Source organism: Carassius carassius, chromosome 9 (assembly GCF_963082965.1).
Source record: "Carassius carassius chromosome 9, fCarCar2.1, whole genome shotgun sequence".
Taxonomy (NCBI): domain Eukaryota; kingdom Metazoa; phylum Chordata; class Actinopteri; order Cypriniformes; family Cyprinidae; genus Carassius; species Carassius carassius.
The window spans coordinates 32,773,321-32,794,832 of NC_081763.1; the positions used below are offsets into that span (position 1 = coordinate 32,773,321).

At 36.8% G+C, this 21,512-nt stretch overlaps 1 protein-coding gene across 1 annotated transcript; it reads left to right on the plus strand.

Annotated features, from left to right (window-relative positions):
* Positions 1-2,814: 2,814 nt before the first annotated feature.
* On the plus strand, positions 2,815-15,619 carry LOC132149656 (cytoglobin-1-like). The gene is made up of 3 exons (XM_059559053.1): positions 2,815-3,078; positions 14,743-14,974; positions 15,328-15,619. Exons 1-3 carry the CDS (start codon positions 2,945-2,947, stop codon positions 15,493-15,495), a joined length of 534 nt encoding a protein of 177 aa, XP_059415036.1. The 5' UTR covers positions 2,815-2,944; the 3' UTR covers positions 15,496-15,619.
* Positions 15,620-21,512: the final 5,893 nt, after the last annotated feature.

Here is a 21,512-nt window from a genome sequence, read left to right on the forward strand (position 1 = left end):
CACATTTAGCTGAACATAAAATGACACTTTTTCACATCACCAAATAGATTCTGATTAATAAAGAATTATACAACTACTTTATGTATATCTAAACTTATCTGAAAACATATAGTATTCAGCGGTTTGTACTTTAGCAACTGTGTGACTGTTGCCAAAAAAATGCAATCTATCTTATCATCCAGCAATATATGTAAAGTTGAATATAGTACATCCTGCTAAATGCCATTATAAGGCATGAAGATATAAAAATATTATAAACAATGATTTTCTGTAGAGCTGCTTCGAAACTGTTGTGAAAAGTTATAGAAATAAAATGAATTCCTATTCACATCATAATGCATACACACTATCCTCTCTCTATGCATGTATATACTCCTGTCTTGATTATATTATTTGTATTGTTTCGTAATACACCTTTTAATAAATTATAATGCGAAATTTCTAAGTGCAAATAGATAAACTCGACTTCTGCATGACTTTCTTGCGTGTAACTGCATCCAGCTTTAGTAAGAGGGCAGCAGAAACTAAAGTAAATTAGAGGAATTCACTGACTGAGACATTGAATCCTCTCAAACATGGCTGTGAGCAGACCTAATGTGTTACAAAACTGAGTAACAACTAAACATCTTTCAGTTTGTTCTGTCAAGTGCACTGAAATGTCAATGTTAAAACTTATACATAAGTGTAAAAAGATGAGAATGAAAAGAGGCATTATGATAAAGACTAAAAAAAAAGGTCCTTTTGTTTTAAATATTTGTATTACTTTCAGTTTTATCAGCAAGGATACGTAACAAATGTGTGCAAAATACATCAAAAGTGACAGTAAAGACATCTATAATGTTACAAAATAAATGTTGTATTTTTTTACTTTCTTAAAATCTTAAAGAATCTTTTAAAAAAAATCATACTGATAATCATAATATGGTGTTTCTTGAGCCACAAATCAGATTATTAGGCCAAAATGTATTTCTGAAGGTTCATGTAACACTGAAGACCATAGTAACCATTCTAACAAATAATAATAAATTAATTACATTTTAAAATATATTCACATAGAAACCAGCTATTTTGAGTTGTAAAAAAAAAAATGTTCCACTGTTTTTAATGTATTTTTGATCAAATAAATGCAGTCTTGGAGAACAGAAGATACTTCTTTAAAAAAAAAACACTGCAGATCCTGCCGTTTCAAATCGATGGTTGAAAACCACTGAAGCGACACAAATAGACAGGATTGACAATCACTCAGACCACAGCTCACTCTGCAGACAGGTGTCAAACTGACCCCACAACCCTCATAATACACTGCCCACTAAACAATAAGACTACAACCTCTGAACTATCCCTGAACACCCAAACACCTGCCGCTCTCTGCTTGTGTGAAACTCCCCAGAAATGAGCTCAATCTGACTAAACCTCCCTCTCCGTACAGTCATTAAACCCGATGAACTCGTGGTGTAGCTGAAGCTGCGTCCCAAATGATGCACTATACATATGCGCTCATACACTATGTACTTTTGCACTATGTACTCATCCATGTAGTCTATGAATTATAAAAGGTTATTTTGTCTTTTATAATCTGAGTCTGATAGCCCTTCCCCCTTCGTTACGCAACAAAAGCTGCAACAGTTGAGTGCATGAAGAGTCCAACATCTCACACTTCGGTTATTTAAGTGCATCACCCGGGTGTTTAAAGTGCACTTTTTCTTTTTGTAATTTTCAGTGTGAACGCACTCACACTACATACTACAAAACCTCATCGAATAGTGCATAAGCAAGTGATTTTGGTCTCTCACTGTGATTATGTCAGTGTAAAGGGTTTTTATGACTGTCACGTAATCATACGCACACATTTACAAGCTTCACGCCCACCAGTCTAGTTAAAATATCATAAATACTAAAGAAACAGCTTCATCATGCTAACTCAATACACACTGTATGAACTTCTCAACAAATGAGCTCTATATTCTAAATGGAGGACAATTATTGACCCTTTTGAGCCTGTTTTTTCTCTCTCAAGTGGGGATTCAAAGGAGTAGCATCTGACACAATATTAGTGCTTTAATAAATCATTACAGAAAAGGCCGTTAAACTGTTGAAACATCAGTATCTGAGCAATAAAACAGTTTTGTGGACGTGCAGCTGTTCATCTATGGTGCGACCGACGCTGTTGCAGCTGTGTTGATGTAAGGTGGAGCATGTACATTTGCTCTTAAAGTGCTCGTGTGTGTTTGTTCAAAATAACAAATGAGGACTTCTTGATTGTGTTTCATGTCAACTTCATCTTCAACAAGAACAAACCAAAATTAGTCAATATAGTTGTCATCCATTAAGACAAACAACTGAACCCCACTGACAAACCGTATAAACCTTTACAAACATAATAATTTTGAGTTCCACAGAAGAAAGAAAGTCTTGGGATGAAGTAAAATCACTCTTGGGTGAACCAATTTTGCTTCTTAGTGTCTCATTTAAGGACATGTAGATGTTTTGCTATAAAACAAGGCAAAACTCAGGACCTTTGATGGCAGACTTTTCAGTTAAGATCTCTTTTGAAACTCTAGAGGAGATTAAAACAAGCCTCTGTTCTGTCCAGGAGAAACAAATGAGATCTTACAGAGATCTCGTCTGTGGCCTTTCCTGTGGTTGAGCAGCAGACGGATGCAAGAGTGTAAGAAAAAACAAGTAAACCAAAGGGGAAAGGTGTGACTGTGAGTAAAGAGGAGAACATGAGTATGTGAGCGAGAGAGAGAGTGTGTGTGTGTGTGTGAGAGAGAGAGAGAGAGAGAGGGATAAAGTGCAGCGGGTGGGAGGATATTTTTCATTCAGCAATAACTCTTCATCAGACTCTTGAGGAGACAGAAATAAAGAGCTCAGCGGCAGCACACACACACACACACACACACAGCTCTCTCTCTCTCTCAAGTGTTACTCAGCGAGCATCTGGATGGAGGAAAACGGAGGTGTGGAGCTCACACAGAGCCCTGGGACGCTCACCGAGGACGATGTGTGTGTGATCCAGGACACATGGAGACCCGTCTATGAGAACCGGGAGAACGCTGGAGTCGCTGTGCTCATCAGGTACTGTCCGTCTTACACACGTCAATCATTCACAGAAACTAGCACACTATCACTTTCATCGTTTGAACAAGCACCATCGTTTTCTGCTTAGGTTATTACAAGGAGGGGGCATGTACCATAGTATCATAATAAAAATATGGTGTTTGACATTTAATATTGGCCATTTTTGAATATTTACCATGGTAGTACCAATTTGTTAACTTGTACCATGGTAAGACTATAGTTGTTGAGCAATTACCATAATTATGCCATAATTTTTGTATATGCACCATGGGAATACTGTTATGTTAACATGTTAAAATGTTTTTTTGGACATTTACCATGGTAATGCAACCTGATTTTTGACATATAGAATTGTGGTCATTGGTAATTTGTGGTAACATATGTCAACATAAGTCATAACAGTATTTAATGATTATTTGAACATGTACCATGATAATGCTGTGTATGTGTGTGTGTTTTTTTATGGTATTCTTTGAATGGCAATCATTCAATAGTGTGCTATATTTCCAAGTGTTACAGTATTCCCACAATAAGACATATATAAACATGGGTAGTATTAATCACAGTTGCACTAGTGTTTCTGGAGATCCAATTAAAGAAACCCTTGTTTCTATCATGGTGGAGAATTTCCATCGAATCTCTATTATTTTCTCTCTCTACTTTTCAGCATTTGTACATAGGCAGTATTTACTTCATCAAGTTGTTTTCCATGGTGACGTCCACAAGTGTTGTTCAGGTCTGGTCATCTGAAGGTTAATGGTTCGATCCCTTCGAGAAGCGAGTCATGAACCATCATCATGTATGTGATAAAAACATACAATACGTCCAAATCCAGGAGATCCCACGCTCTATGGCGACATCACATGAAAAATGTGAAAACTGATCCAACTGGCGCTGCTTATGTGGCCAAAGATTGATATCCTGTTGTTTGGAAAGAGAAGTTGTTGAATTGGGTGAAAAGGACTGTGGGTAGAGCTGAGGTGTGACTGCTGGGATTTGGGGAATATACTGACCTTGGAAACATGTTGGTGCAAGAACAAGGAAGTGAAGAGCTTAGTGCCAAATCAGAAAGTGTACCACACTGAGATGAAAACAAAAGGCTTTATTTTCAGATCTTTTCTCCAGCTGCTCTTTCAGAGATGACAGCTTTAGTGCAGAAACGTCTCACGCTTCTTTCACACTTGTGATCATCTGTGCTGCAAAAAATACATGACATTTGCACTGGTATGCCCTGATTTAGATACCTAGATAGATCTGTGTGTATCTACATCTAAATTTGTGTTGCTATTTATAACTAAATCTTATTTCAATGAACTTTAAGCTTTAATTCACAAACCCCCAGTTTCCCAAACAAGGCTTAAACCTAGCCCCAGACTAAAGTGTAAGTCTGAGCTGTTTTAACATTTAAAGAAATTGCTCTGACTGATCTTAAAATATATCAGTGTATGTGTTTTGTCTCAAACGCAGACCAGTAATGTTTTTTGTCTAAGGCATGTTAAGGCATAAAAAAATACTTAAATGTCCTAATTGAACTATTGCCTAGTCCTGGCTTAGTCTAAGCCCTATCTGTGAAACCGGTTGCTGTGAATTTGCCAAGTAAGCCACGTTCCTGGATCAACATAACTGTCCAAAAATAAAGACAAAATCCAATGCCTACCCCTAAACCTAACTCTACCCATAATTTATTCCTAAAATCAGTGGGAAATGACAGCTGATTAACAAGGGTGTAGAAGCACCTAACCCTGAGTGTAAGCCTTAAACAGATATTTTCTATAACAAAATTACTCAAATTAAACAGAAACCTAAAACATCGAATTAAAGCTAAATCTAAATATTAATAAACACCATACAGTCTGATTACCCTCTTAAACCATCTGACTGACCTCTTAAAAATAAAGGTGCTTCAAAGGTTCTTCAAGTGATGCCATAGAAAAACCATTTCTGGTTCCACAAAGAACCATTCAGTCAAAGGTTCTTTAAAGAACCATCTCTCTTACCTTTTTATAATCTGAAGAACCTTCTTTCGCCACAAAGAAGCTTTTGTGAAACAGAAAGGTTCTTCAGATGTTAAAGGTTCTTTATGAAACCATTTAGACAAAAAGGTTCTTCTATGGCATCGTAAAACACCTTTATTTTTAAGAGTGTAAAGTGACCAGCTGGTTTATTTAGTTTGTATGTGTCATTTATCAACAAATTCATCTGTTATTATTAATACTGCAGTAAAGTTTCTCAGTGTATCAGTACGAATCACAAATACTAATGAATCACAGGCCATTTCTTGATTAAAACATGATCAATGCAGAGAGTTTAGTGTATGAGCATGCATTTGTGAGGAAAACGAGAGATGCAGAAGTCATAAAATAAGAGAATTCAGGCCAGATATCTGAAACTGAAGCTCTTGAGTCATGATATCTGTGATTCGTTGTGAAAACAGTTCACAGAAATCACAAACTGATTCGATTTACTTCACTGCCAACTGTATCTCTTTTCTAGATCTACTGGCATAACCATAAAAGATTATAAAGAGTGCATGATTGCATATAATACAGCTGGGAGAAATTAATCAAGAACATTAAATGAAATAAAGTGAATTTGATTAAACTATATCAATATATTATAAAAATCTATTAACTTATATGACATCATTAGATCTCCTGTTTTTTTTATAAAATTAAATTTTGATGCATTTTTTGCTTCTCTTATTACAGCACTCGTCCATCATTGTTAAAGTAGATGATTGCTGTTCTTCTGATGATCTGGAATCTGGTTCATTTGAGCGAATCTTTGATGCATTATGAAGTTTTTCCACCTGAAAGCCTCACACGAGCTCATATTTCTTCATTCCTGACCTTGCACAGCGCTTGAGGACTGTGATGGATGTTAGCAGCAGTGATTTCTCTCTAAAGATAACAGCTCACATCATCTCTGACGATCGCACCTGAAGGGCTGCAGTAAAGATTCATAATTAAACTCTTTCAACTGGTGAAATTAGATTTATTTCTCAGAGGGGACACACGAGACGTTCACAGGAGACTATATTTCTCTCTGTGATGCTTTAATTTAGCAGGTCAGTGGATTCAATCAGATGTTATCATCCATTTTTCTACGTTTTAATCAAACCCAAGCACACACTGAAGCTCTACAAGACATCCTTTCATGGCTGTGACTAGTTGGCGATAAAATAAAAAAGCAACCAAGAAGTCATTGTAAATGGCAAAATCAGCTCAGTAGTGAAGTGTAGTGTAGAGAGCAGCAATGAACAACAGTTTATAAAAGTGAGAGACAATGGAAGCGAGTGAAGGGCGAGACTATTGAAGTCAAAAGCCATAAAAAGAAACAGCCAAACCATCAAAACCTCCTGCTGCTCCCCACATCTCTTCCATTGTTAGCACACTTTTCTCATTCTGTGCAAATCAGTACACAAGACACCGGTAACCGTCCTCTCCATGCCGTCAAATACAAACTCTCAAGTTACTGCTGTATGCAAACTGAATTTCAGGATCATCACGACAACCAGGAATGATCTGTTTATTGACAATAAAAGGACAGTTTAATGTTTAATTCATGGAAATCATTTGAAACTCATTCACACCAAGAATGATAACTACTGTACAGTAACAGCATCCACAACAACAGATGATAAATATAGTGAAGACTACAATGCAAACTATTTTACACTAGTGGATGATAACTATACTAATAACTATTTAAGTGTCCACACCAGCGAATCATAGCATAACAATAAATGCAACTATATTAACTACAGTCGTGGCTAAAAGTTTTGAGAATTACATAAATATTGGAAATTGGAAAAGTTGCTGCTTAAGTTTTTATAAAAGTGAAAAAAAGTGAAGTGACATTCAGCCAAGTATGGTGACCCATACTCAGAATTTGTGCTCTGCATTTAACCCATCCAAAGTGCACACACACAGAGCAGTGAACACACACACACACTGTGAGCACACACCCGGAGCAGTGGGCAGCCATTTATGCTGCGGCGCCCGGGGAGCAGTTGGGGGTTCGATGCCTTGCTCAAGGGCACCTAAGTCATGGTATTGAGGGTGGAGAGAGAACTGTACATGCACTCCCCCCACCCACAATTCCTGCCGGCCCGGGACTTGAACTCACAACCTTTCGATTGGGAGTCCGACTCTCTAACCATTAGGCCACGACTTCCCCTAAAAAATCATCATTATAATAGCAGTTTGCATATACTCCAGAATGTTATGAAGAGTGATCAGATGAATTGCATAGTCCTTCTTTGCCATGAAAATGAACTTAATCCCAAAAAAACCTTTCCACTGCATTTCATTGCTGTCATTAAAGGACCTGCTGAGATCATTTCAGTAATCGTCTTGTTAACTCAGGTGAGAATGTTGACGAGCACAAGGCTGGAGATCATTATGTCAGGCTGATTGGGTTAGAATGGCAGACTTGACTTGTTAAAAGGAGGGTGATGCTTGAAATCATTGTTCTTCCATTGTTAACCATGGTGACCTGCAAAGAAACGCGTGCAGCCATCATTGCGTTGCATAAAAATGGCTTCACAGGCAAGGATATTGTGGCTACTGAGATTGCACCTAAATCAACAATTTATAGGATCATCAAGAACTTCAAGGAAAGAGGTTCAATTCTTGTAAAGAAGGCTTCAGGGCATCCAAGAAATTCCAGCAAGTGCCAGGATGGTCTCCTAAAGAGGATTCAGCTGCGGGATCGGAGTGCCACCAGTACAGAGCTTGCTCAGGAATGACAGCAGGCAGGTGTGAGCGCATCTGCACGCACAGTGAGGCCAAGACTTTTGGAAGATGGCCTGGTGTCAAGAAGGGCAGCAAAGAAGCCACTTCTCTCCAAAAAAACATCAGGGACAGATTGATCTTCTGCAGAAAGTATAGTGAATGGACTGCTGAGGACTGGGGCAAAGTCATATTCTCTGATGAAGCCCCTTTCCGATTGTTTGGGGCATCTGGATAAAGGCTTGTCCGGAGAAGAAAAGGTGAGCGCTACCATCAGTCCTGTGTCATGCCAACAGTAAAGCATCCTGACACCATTCATCTGTGGGGTTGCTTCTCATCCAAGGGAGTGGACTCACTCACAATTCTGCCCAAAAACACAGCCATGAATAAAGAATGGTACCAAAACACCCTCCAACAGCAACTTCTTCCAACAATCCAACAACAGTTTGGTGAAGAACAATGCATTTTCCAGCACGATGGAGCACCGTGCCATAAGGCAAAAGTGATAACTAAGTGGCTCGGGGACCAGAATGTTTAAATTTTGGGTCCATGGCCTGGAAACTCCCCAGATCTTAATCCCATTGAGAACTTGTGGTCAATCCTCAAGAGGCGGGTGGACAAACAAAAACCCACTAATTCTGACAAACTCCAAGAGGTGATTATGAAAGAATGGGTTGCTATCAGTCAGGATTTGGCCCAGACGTTGATTGAGAGCATGCCCAGTCGATTGCAGAGGTCCTTAAAAAGAAGGGCCAACACTGCAAATACTGACTCTTTGCATAAATGTCATGTAATTGTCGATAAAAACCTTTGAAACGTATGAAGTGCTTGTAATTATATTTCAGTACATCACAGAAACAACTGAAACAAAGATCTAAAAGCAGTTTAGCAGCAAACTTTTTGAAAACTAATATTTATGTAATTCTCAAAACTTTTGGCCACGACTGTATATCAGCATCCACACCAGTGGCTGATAACTAGTGTTCACATCAATGGACGAGAACTATATTAGCATCCACACAAGTGGATTGCAACTATACCAATACATTTTAGTGTCTACATCAACAGACGGTAACTATATCCATAACTGACGCTAATTATATTAGTTGATATGCAACCATTCTCTTAAGTTACAATGATTATTGAAACTTTGTGTTTATAGTTTATTGTTATAGATAGATGTGATATTTGTAATGTGCAAATTTTAGGTGTGAGCAGGCTTTTACTCAAACAATCTTGTTATTGTTAAGGAAAACTATTAAAAATCATTTTTGTTCATTCAAATAAAGCTGAAATAAAATATCATTATTAGATAAGAAACATAAAAATGAGAAATGTTGCCTTATAAAACTGACTAAAACTGTAATAAAGCTAAATAGAAATACGGCTGGGGAACAAGCGGCTGTGTTAAGCACTCAAAGTGTCTTCTTAACAGCTCATCTCTGCGCTGTGTTTATTATCCCCAGTGTTGGGGAGTAACTAGTTACATGTAACGGCGCTACGTAATTTAATTACAAAATTATTGTAACTGTAATTAGTTACAGTTACTACGAAAAAATGAGTAATTAAATTACAGTTACTTATGAAATTTTTTACGATTACAAAGGGGATTACATTTGAATATTTACACACATCCACATACAGATTTAACTGATTTCTTTCCCAAATTGCGCTGACTATTCTGAGACATACCGCCCTAATAATTTCCGGGATGCGGAAACACAGTCTGGTTCGTAGAATCCAGTCATAAAAACGGAATGCCTAACGCGGACGGAATATGCCACATTTTGGATGACTAAATCAAAAGTAGGTCAGTACACTTGAATCAAAACATGACATCGACTAGTGTCTGTGAATATAAAGCCCCAAAAATGCAATATATGACTTGCACATTCTGCGTGTCTGTGGAAATCAGGCGCGGACTGGACACCGGGAGAACCGGGACAATTCCCGGTGGCCTGGCAGCCAATTTTGCTCCACTATTTAATATCATTATTGTATAATTGTCTGCCGAATGTACTAAAGCGATCATTTGCGAATCCGCCATTTGATAATTAAATCTCTAATAAATCATGAATTGTTAGTCATGACTCGCGCGCTCTCCGCGCCTCCGCCAAACGGTTTGGATCAGACTCAGAGTAATCAATGCGAGAGAGAGAGAGAGAGAGAGAGAGAGAGAGAGAGAGAGAGAGAGAGAGAGAGAGAGAGAGAGAGAGAGAGAAAGAGAGAGAGAGAGAGAGAGAGAGAGAATAGACTGCTGGAGCAGAGAAGCAGAACTCCTGTTCAGGGTTTCAGGTCAGTTTCATCTGTAAAGATGCTTTTTTGTCTTTGTTTTTTTTTTTTATTTAATCAAGCAGTTGCTCATCAGTCATCACTCAAAATAGCCTACTATATAAAGGACATCATTATTATCAGTTGTATTGTTACAGTAGGAATTTATCTGAAAAAAATTAAGATTTTTTTAAAGGTTTAGGGGGAGCTACGACAGACAAACACAACCCTTACGAAAATTAACATTTTAATATTTAACTATAAATCCAGAGAAAATGGTTACTATTGTTTAAATGTGGTAACCAAAAATGTAAAATTATTTTACAATTGTATTTATTTAAAAATAAATACAAATCCATTTGCAAAAAAACAAAACAAGATTATTTTACTTTTATATAGGCTAATAAAAGCAAGGTTAATTTTTGTAAGGGAAAAACATGACTCGTGTACAGTATTAGGATTTTTCTATAAAGATATTCTAGTATTGTAGAGTATTGTATTGTAAAGTATAGTTTTGTTCAATCTTGAGTATTAAAGTCATGAGAGAGATGGATAACAGGGCAAAATAAAGAGACTGAAGAGAAAAAAGGAAGTGAAGGTGCAGTTCAGGAGAGAACTTTTAATTATTTTGCATGTCCCCAAATTAAAGATTTAAACCTTTTTTTATGTCAGGTCCATACAAAAAATAGTTTTGTCCATGAATTTTTTTGTATGAGTTTGAATTTTCCAGTCTGATTTTTTTTCCCAGTCCGCCCCTCCTGTAAATTAATGGCAAAGACATGGTTTCATTTACTACACATAGGCCTACTGAAGCTCGCAGTGTTTTCAACCTCTGCTGTCTCAATATAGGAGTACACGAGCACATAAACATAATTTCTAGAACTGCTCTGTGTCACTTCATGTGCATTTTACTTATTTTGAGAAAACTATCATCATATACAAAAAGACAGCAGTTTAAAAAAACACCAATGTTTCAGGAGTTTATTACACAGAATACGTCACATGCTTATTAGATAACTGTATTTAAGTTGATGCATATGCTTTTATTTATTATTCTTTAATTTTCACAAATTTAGAAAAGTAATCAAAAAGTACTCAAAAGTAATTAGTTACATTACTTTAATAAAGTAATTGAAAAAGTTACACTACTATTACATTTTAAACAGGGTAACTTGTAATCTGTAACCTATTACATTTCCAAAGTAACCTTCCCAACACTGATTATCCCCATGATGTTTTCACGTTGCACATGAATCTGGAGTCAGAGGTGAAGAGCTCCAGCACTTAGGCATGAGTTATGACACACAGAGAAGACAGAGTCTCTTTATCTCCTGTTTGATTTGGACATGTGAGCACACGTCTCTTCTCTGGGACGGATCTTCCTGTTGAGGTTTGACTCACGGTTCAGAGAGGTGAAACACTAGTGAAGGATCAACATCTGGTGCTGAACGCATGAGACACGGCTGTAGTAACACAAAAAAGTGCAAAATTACTAATTACTAAACATAGTATAACAGGATTTAATTTCTTACAATTTCAAGCAAATTACATGCAAAAGTCTTAATTCTGAAAGCAAACCAACAATCTGACTTCATTTAAACATCAAACACTCACTTTTCATGATTCAATTCATTTATTCTAAATTAAATGTTTTATGATATAGTAAGAATAATTTAAGAATAAAGTGAAGTATTATTGAGCATATTTACGGTCTTAATAAACTATTTCATGTGTGTGTGTGTGTGTCTGTGTATATACACACACACAAACACACAGTGCATGTATAATTATAATGCAAGTTGATATTCTGATCTTTTTCTTCCAAGCACATTTGACTAATTCCAAACCACATCAATCTAAATAACTACTATTCATTTAGTCTTTTAATCATTTATAAATGGTGTTTAATTGTCTATGAAGGATGTAAGTGGAAAACGCCTTATATTCTCATGTGCAGAATTATTTCAAGAAAAAACCTTCAGGAATCTGGCAACAAGTTTTGGGAGCTCATTTTCAGTCCATCTCCTATCCTGAAAAGTCTGTTTTGTGGAGATGGACTACAAATGACCTTCCAAAATTTACTGGCACATTCTTGAAGATACATTCTTGAACGAGTGATAGAAGAGGATGTGCTGCTGGTCCTTCAGGAGTCACTCTCTGTCTGTAAAAGCCTATTTCACAACACTTGTTATAACAGCATGTGATTGGGTTTCTCTCTGGGAACCTGACACCTTGTCTTCTGGAGACTCCAGGTGGGTTGCGGTTTTTAAAAACAGTGGAACTGGAAACTAAAGGGTTTCTGATGGTTTCAAACTTAATTCTTCACCTTAATTCTTAAGCATTTTTTCTTCTCCACCAGTTTTTTCTGAGCCTACTGACCCAATGAGCATTTTGCTCTCCAATGCTCATGCCTTAACTTTGCAATTTCCAGTATTGCATAAGTATTACATCCTTCTCATGACCATTTAATATTTGTTTTTTTACAAAAACCTTACAAGTATTACAATTGAATTAAACAGGAACATTTGAAGTAGAAAAACTGTAATAGGATATTCTTACACTAAAACAAACTCCAATAATCTTAGTTTAATAGACAACTTAGAAAAATCATGTTTTACGGTGAATTTGGCTTCTTGTTCAACCCATAATTAAAGTCAGTTTCTTCATCTAAGCACCCTTTGGTTTTGAAACATGAGCAGATTCTGCCATGAAATAACTTGAAGCGTGAACTAGTCCACTCTTGTTCTGCTGTGTACCAAGATTAACATGCTGTTCTCTTCCCATCAAACCTTTATCCAACCTTTCATCAAGCAGCATGATTTAACCCAAAAACCTTGAAGGATGTTCTGATGACAGTCAACCACTTTCATTAGGAACAGGGATTCAGCCGTGTGATTCGCCGCAAGCGTCACATGAAGTTATGAAACATTAAAACACTTTAAAGGAAATTGAAGGGATGTGCAGACAAGATGAAACAGCAATATGTTTGTTTAAAAGGACGAGATGTACCAGAACAAATAACAAAGACTCCCTGGTGGAACCTGCTCCCTCTGGACATTTCCAATCTCACAACTGCAGGATTTACGATCAGCCAGTTATCAGAGAAATTAGACATCATTGTTGGGGCCTGGAGACAAAAATTAATTATCAGAGAGAAAGTATCAACCCTGCAGTCTTCATCAGAGCAAACACAACAGCAAACAGCTGCTGAAATTATGACTTTAGTTCATATATAGGGCTATTTATTGCAGGAACTACATTATCTATGCAACAGTTCATGTTTACCCTAGCAACCGCATCCCAACATGCAAATAACCAATAGCAACACCCTGGCAACCACCCACAACAGTAGCCCCTTTCACACAGTTTCATTTTAACCTTTGTTGTTGTTGTTGATATATTATAAAGACAAATATAAATAATTGTGTATACATACATACACACACAGACACACAAACACAGGGTTTAACTTTCTCAACATGTCTTTAACTGCTTCTAGGTCATTTTTATCACAACGTTGCATTTAAAAAGACTTTCCCTGAGTTGTATTGCTGCATTTGTTGTGAATGGAGCAGAATTTCAGCAATGCTAGGTCAATATTAGATTAGTGTTATCTCAGGAGTCTTTCTCACACACAACACTACTCACTCTCACATGTTCATCTTTAGGATCCTCATGAAATAGTTACACAGTGCTGTTATTATGTGTTTCCTATTTAAAGAGGAAGTTTGCAGACTCGAGCTGGAGACTAATCATCCACTACCTACCACAATTGATTATTTTTGTAAAGGATCATAAATGAATGGTATCTTTACTCTGATTATGTGATGAGGATCTTCTGTTCCAGTCCAATTCATAATGCATCTGTGTGCGGATCACTTTTGTTTGTCTGTAAAAATCTATTTAACACAAAAACAATCACATTTCAATGCAACAATTGAACATTTTTAAATAATTTTTCAGTTTTCAATGTCATTCCAAGCCTGTGTGATTTTCTTTCTTCTGTGGAACATAAAGGTGACATCTGTACAAATATTGGGAACCAAGTACTTTTGGCACAAATGTCTCAAAATATCACCTTCTGTGTTTCACAGAAGACAGAAAGTCATATGGCTTTAAAGAAATAGTCCACACAAAAATGAAAATTGCCTGAAAATGTACTAACTCTCAGGCCATCCAAGAAGTAAATGAGTTTGTTTCTTCATCAGATTTGGAGGAATGTAGCAATATATCACTTGTTCACCAATGGATGCTCAGCAGTGAATGGGTGCCGTCAGAATGAGAGTCCAAACAGCTGATAAAAACATCACAATAACACACAAGTAATCCACATCACTCCAGATCATCAGTTAATGTCTGGAGAAGTGAAAAGCTGCATGTTTGTATGAAACAAATCCATCATTAAGATGTTTTTAACATCAAACGGTTGTTTCTGGCTAAAAAAAAACCATAATAACGCTTCCTCCAGTGAGAAAGTTGTCCCGTCTGAATCAGGAGAGAAATCTGCACAAACTAAACAAGCCAAAAACAATCCAAAACAGCTCTAAACAGATATGTGGCTGGATTTTGACTGGGAGATTAAACAGGGGATGAACTCGTTGACTTTTGTCAATGAATTTATTTTGTTTTGAATGTAACTAAATGTCTGTTTCTCCAGGTTTTTCTCCAACTTCCCATCGGCGAAGCAGTACTTCGATCAATTCCGTGACATGCATGATCCTGAGGAGATGAAGCAAAGCGTCCAGCTGAAGAAACACGCCCTGCGGGTCATGACCGCCCTCAACACGCTGGTGGAGAGCCTGCGCGACGCAGACAAACTCAACACCATCTTCCAGCAGATGGGCAGATCACACGCGCTCAAACACAAGGTGGACCCGCTTTACTTCAAAGTGAGTATGAGCAACTAACCCAAGTCTCTTCTGCACCCAGCCTGCACTTGATTGAGAAATGGAAAAATTAATGTAATTTTACAATTTATGTTTTCTCTATGCATGTATTTTCAAATGACCATTACTCCAGTCTTCAGTGTGACATGATCCTTCAGAAATCATTCTGATATGAAACATTTCTGTCGTGCGGCTTAAATTTTTGTAAAAACTGTGATATTCCATTTTTCTGGATTCTTTGATGAATAGAACGTTCAAAAATAGAAATCTTTTGTAAGATTATAAATGTCTTTACTGTCACTTGTGATGAATTTAATGCACCCTTGCTGAATAAAAGCATCCATGTCTTACTGCAGATTCTGGCTGGAGTGATTCTGGAGGTGCTGGTGGAGGCTTTCCCACAATGCTTCAGTGCAGCGTCGGTGCAGAGCGCCTGGTCTAAACTCCTGGGCGTCCTGTACTGGCAGATGAACAAAGTCTACGCTGAAGTCGGCTGGGACTCCATCAAAAACACTTCAGAGTGAAAGAGAATTAATGCAGAATTATAAGAATTGAAGCAAAGATTATGACAGTGATGTCAAGTATTGAATTCATTTCTAAGTGAAAGAAAAAGATGTAGCAGAAAATAAAGATTTGTTGTTAAATTGAGAAGATGTGCTCATACCAGAAGATGTTTTATAAATGTTAATAAACCCTACATGATATTTAATCTGGACTTCTCGATGTCAGGTCCCTAGAAACTGTTATTCAGCTCAGATCATAAACACACTTATCAATCATTGTAGAAATCACAAGCACTCTGCAGTCCATCTCCCATTCAATAATTACACATACTCCAGATAAACCATCAGCCCGTACACAAACACCACCTCCAGCAGATACAAAAATGTGCAAAAATGGAAGATTTGTGTGTCTTCTGGAGCCTCAGATAAATCTCCAAATCTCTGAAGCGGATGTTTTTGAAACAGATGAGTGCTTTCGTAGCAGTCTCTTCCCCTGCGTGCTGTGAGCCACTGTTCTGTGCTACTGAAGCAGCTAAACTCATCTCTTTTTGTACTTATTCAAATGTTTTGTACGTGTAAAAAAATGACTGATTCAGAAATAAACACTCTGCAACATTAAGAGTCTTGCACTTTTTCATAGACATTAATACTATACATATATTCAGATTTTTTGGGGTTATTTGTTTTTGAAAGACGTCTCTTCTGCTCACCTGTGAAATATTATAATTTAAAACAACTCTTTTCTATGTTAATATACGGTAAACTGTAATGTATCCCTGTGATGCACAGCTGTATTTTCAGCATCATTACTCCAGTCTTCACAGTCACATGATCTTCAGAAATCATTCTGATATAAAAACAACATTTTTGATTATCATCAATGTTAGTAACAGTTGTGCTGTAATGTCAATGTTAGTAATGTATTATGCTTTCACGGGAATAACAGTACATGTAGTAAACATGGTATTTAGACTGACACAATGGTTATCATGTTACAGTTATGGAAGCAAACACTGTTTACTGTGAGCTGAACGTGATTAAATCTCTATTAAATCGGTCGTTTTATCAGTGGGTTCACGTGCAGTCTGTCTGTGTGTGATAATCTACGGCGAGCCAGAGATATTCAGCCTCTAACCTGATCAAACTTTACAAAGGCACTGAGAAAACTTCATTATTGTGGGCTGCGTGACATAAGATGAGTGTTGGAGAGAAAGATAAACCAAGAATGGAGTGTATGAATGGAACTCAGCTGGAGAAATGTGATTATCAAAGCTCTGCGTGTGTGTGTGTGTGTGTGTGTGTGTTTACACAGATGTTGAAGCGGCCTGCAGCATCAGACAGATCTGACCACACATCGCTTACAGACTCGATCGGAAACAGACCTGCACTTCAGACACGCCACATTCTCTCCACGTTTTACCACCACATGGATTTTCAATAGAAGACCAGCTCCTAGTTTTGTCATTTTTAACTAAAACTATCAAAATATATTTTTTGGTTTTGAAATAAAGCTGAAACAAAAATGAGAAATGTTGCTTTGGCGTCAAACTGAAATAAAGCAAGCTGAAGTTGAAGAGGTAAAATGACTAAAATTAAAACTAAAAGAATGTTGCTAGAGTGTTTTGGAGTGCCAGGGGGTTGCTAGGGGGTTGCTAGGAGGATGCAATGATATTTTACTACAAATAGAAAAATGACTACGCATCCCCTAGCAACCAACTGGACCAATAGCAACCTAAATAGCTCAGAATCAAATGTGACCCTGGAGCACAAAACAAGTCTTGAGTCTCTGGGGTATATTTGTAGCTATAGCCAAAAATAGATTGCATGGTTCAAAATTATTGATTTTTTTAATGCCAAAAAATCATTAGATCATGTTCCATGAAAATATTTTGTCAATTTCCTACTGTAAATATATTAAAACTTAAATTTTGATTAGTAATATGCATTGCTAAGAACTTCATTTGGACAACTTTCTCAGTATTTAGATTTTTTTGCACCCTCAGACTCCAGATTTCCAAATAGCTGTATCTTGACCAAATATTGTTCGATCATAACAAACCACACATCAATGGAAAGCAGTTTTCAGATGATGTATAAATTGCAATTTCTAAAAATTGACCCTTTAGTGGTCACAAATCATTTGATGATAAATGTTTGATGTTTAATGTTCAGCGAAAGTCTCCAGTTGCACAAGAGAAGCAGTTGAGATATCACCGAGATCTCGTTTGTGATTTTCTCTCTTACAGGGTCTGAAGGGGCTCTGGTTTAAAGGTTAGTCAAAGTTCAGATGAAGGTTTGCAGCACAGCAGATAAATGACTGACACAGACGCACGTTCCTTATCAGTTGCAGCTTCACGAGAGTCACAGTGACTCATCATAATCACATCGCTGAAAACCAGATGTTTGATAAATGTGCAGTTCACTTTAACACACTCATCATCCCTGTTCCCATGAAATCAGTCGTGTAACACAATAAACATCAGCTGAATATCTGAGAACAACAGAGTGCTTCAATCCTAATCCTAATGTTGTGATTTGTTGCTTGTGGTTGCTACACATCTGCCAAGAAATTCAGTAGTGTCTGCATAGCTAAAGAAATATATATCAATTCTAGCAGCCAATGAAAACTCCCAAGCATCCTCCAACCATCCTAAAACACCTTATCAAACAATTAGCAACCCAAAACAACCTAGCGACATTCTTCAGAATAAATCCTAGAAAGCTCTCAGGACACTTAGAAACAGGTAGCACTGCACAGGCTGTTTTAGGGTATGTTTTCTGGACTGTGTCGAGTGTTTCGGCTCAGTTCTGATCAGGTGGACTGCTGTGTCAGCTCAGACCCCCCACACGACTCACGCTGACTGAGATTAGCACTAATCCAGCCACATAATCTGACTCACGTGCAGGTGAAAGAGGCTTGTGTTCGCAGAGTTTCACTGTACTACAGCAGTCATGTGCACCACAATCATGGTCCTGAGCACCATTGCTCTCCTGCTGCGCCGGATGTTCATCAATCGAGTCAAACCGTGAGTCCACAGCATTCTCTGTCAAATCTGAACACAATATGACATAGATTATGATGTAAAACTGTAAAAATGTGTTGTTGTTGTTGTTGTTGTTTAACAGAAGCCATTTCTACCTGAACTGATTCTACTGTCATACCTAATGTGTCAAATTGCATATAATTCTTTACATAATCTTCCATTAAACAGTTAATTTCATGCAACAATCTCCACTTCCCAATAATATCACTCTGTGTTTTTATACAAGTGAAATAATGTGATTCAAACTTTGTGGGCTGTAAAAAGAGATGATTAAAACAGAATGAATAGATTAAAAAATATTAACATTTATTTTAATATATGATTATATAATGTTCGTACTTATATGGTAATATATAAGTAATATTAATATTCAAATATTTATGTTAATTATTGAAAATTATTTATATATTAAAATAACTCATATTAACAATGTAACACATTTTTGCTATTTTAATATAATAATTCATAATTTTTATAATGATATTTTATCATATATAAAAATATTAATAATATAATTACGCTAGCTATGTATTTAAAGATATTACAACATTTAAATAAAAATAATATAATACAATAATATTATGTTATGTTATAATTTCTACACAGGCAGCAACTCAAGATTTGATTTACAAATAAATTCAACTAAACGTATGTTACTAAGAATACAGCACAGACACCATCCTGAATAACTTTTTTTATTTTTTTTGCATCAAGCTCAGTGCTTTCTGGGATTGCTTTCACTATGAAGAACACATGTGAAGCTGCTTTAGGCTTTGGCTACAGGAACAGATCTTATAAAGCAATGTAGCGTTGCTGCAAACGTTTAAGAGCAGTCTCCCCAGATCCTATGATAGGTTTTGAAGCGTGTACTGTATTTTTGAGAGTTATTGCAGGTTTATTTTTCTTTCCATATCCCCAGACAGCCAGATGTGAATGGGGCAAAGGAAAAGCCGCATGAGAACGATGCAACATCAAAAGAATACTGATAAGAGACATCACTCATCCATCTGAGATTGTGAGGATAAAAAGAAACTCAGTTCGGCCTGTGAGGATCTTCCCAGGGACATTTCACAAAGTAAATGGTCATCCTGAAATATTGAAGAGCACTGTCAGATTGAATACAAGACGGCACGAGGAAAAGGGTTTCGTGCGAATCCACTGGATGCCTCCATTCCCAAAACAGCGAGGATGGTTTGAACTGGACACAGGAGAAAAAATAACATATTTATCAGAGGACAGTGAAAAGAAAAGTGCTTTCAAGAGCTATGAACTAGCCTGCTCCATTTTAGAGCTGAAAGTGCTGTGAGCGGATGAACACGGATGCAGTGTCCTATAAATCATTCATACACAACAACCAGCCATCAGCTGCATGCAGGACTGGACCAGCAGAGCCCTTCATCATCATCATCATCATCATCATCCGGATATGTTATTAACTGACACAAGAGAAGGAAAGAGTGTGCTACTGAAAGGGATTTAAATGAGTAATAGTGGCTCGTCTGATGAGCTTCTCACTGGAGGAGGCAGTTTATTGCATGAAACATTGATGTCTTTACATGTCAGCTCTTTCTGTGGATGTGTGTGTGTGTGTGTGTGTGTGTGTTTACCTCGCTTCACTGATCTCACAAACACACACACACACACACCCGCTCCATAGCACTCAGTTCTTCAGCTCAGCACACTCTAGTTTGTTGTAATGGCCAATCAAAATTAATTATTTCTCATAGTCTGTTTGATTAATTTCAACAATGAGATCAATTTAATATCTCAATAGTTTCTCTCAGCAATGACATTAAATGAAGATCAAACTTCATTTCTCCTTTTTTCTCCTGAAGCCCTCAGTAAGCCCATCTCCACCACACTAAAATAAATGCTTTGGTAAATCATAATTATGAGATAAAATGTCAAAATTATGAGATACTAAGCCATAATTAATGAGGCCAGAAGTCATAACTATGATTTTCAAAATTATGAGATTAAAATCTGAATTATGAAAATTCGAAATTACGAGATAAATCACAATTATGAGACAAAAATTCCTAATTATGAGATAGAAAGACAAGATTGAGATAAAAATCTCAAACTGACACTCAAAATTATGAGACAAAACCCTGACATTATGACAGTCACAATTATGAGATTAAAAGTTAAATGAAATACTAAGCCATTATTATGAGATAAAGTCAAAATGATGTCAGCGAAAATTATGAGGCAAAAACCTGAACCTATGCCAATCAAGATTCTGAGAGAAATCATAATTACAACATAAAAAGTATAATTATAAGAAGTCAAAATTATACCACACCCTTCTTAAATAGCAACTTAAGTGATAAGATACTTAAGCCATAATGAAACAAAAAGTCAAAACTGAAATAAAAAGTTACAATTATGGCATCAACATTCTGACATTTTTGTTTATAATGACTTCAGTGATGATCTCAATTTTTGTTTTACAAAACCTTTTCTTCTTATATGGTAGAAATAGGCTTCAATACTCACAATATCTCACAGAGATTCAGAAGATGATCTCAATAATGTCTCAAACTGCTCAGTTTTGCCACAACAACATTGTCTGCAATCAAAATTCAAAAATCTAAACAAGAAATATTTCTTATCAAATTATCTGAGCTGCACCACATAAATGGTCTCAACTCTGAGCGACATGGACTGTGAAAACACAAAGCACAATAAACAAATAATAAGTTTCCAGAAAACACACAGCTGCTCTTTGAACATGAGATTATTGCCTCATAATTCATGATTATTGTTCACTGAAGATCTAACCGGCTCAAACTGTCCTGAGAGAGGATCAGAAAACACAGCTGCACTTGCGAGGGAAACTCGAACCTCACCGTCCCGCTCCAAACGTCTGCTCTACATACAGTCACGCATTCAATCACAGGTGTCCAATAAGAGAAACAAGAAAGCCCAGATTTCACAGACGTATACACAGACTCACACGAGACACAGATAAAGTTTCAGTTGGCAGTTTGT

Excerpts from the sequence above, each read along its gene's own strand:
- LOC132149656 (XM_059559053.1), top strand. The coding sequence starts at position 2,945 with ATGGAGGAAAACGGAGGTGTGGAGCTCACACAGAGCCCTGGGACGCTC. Across the intron at positions 3,079-14,742 it reads GGAGTCGCTGTGCTCATCAG|GTTTTTCTCCAACTTCCCAT; the intron begins GTACTGTCCGTC and ends CTGTTTCTCCAG. Across the intron at positions 14,975-15,327 it reads TGGACCCGCTTTACTTCAAA|ATTCTGGCTGGAGTGATTCT; the intron begins GTGAGTATGAGC and ends GTCTTACTGCAG.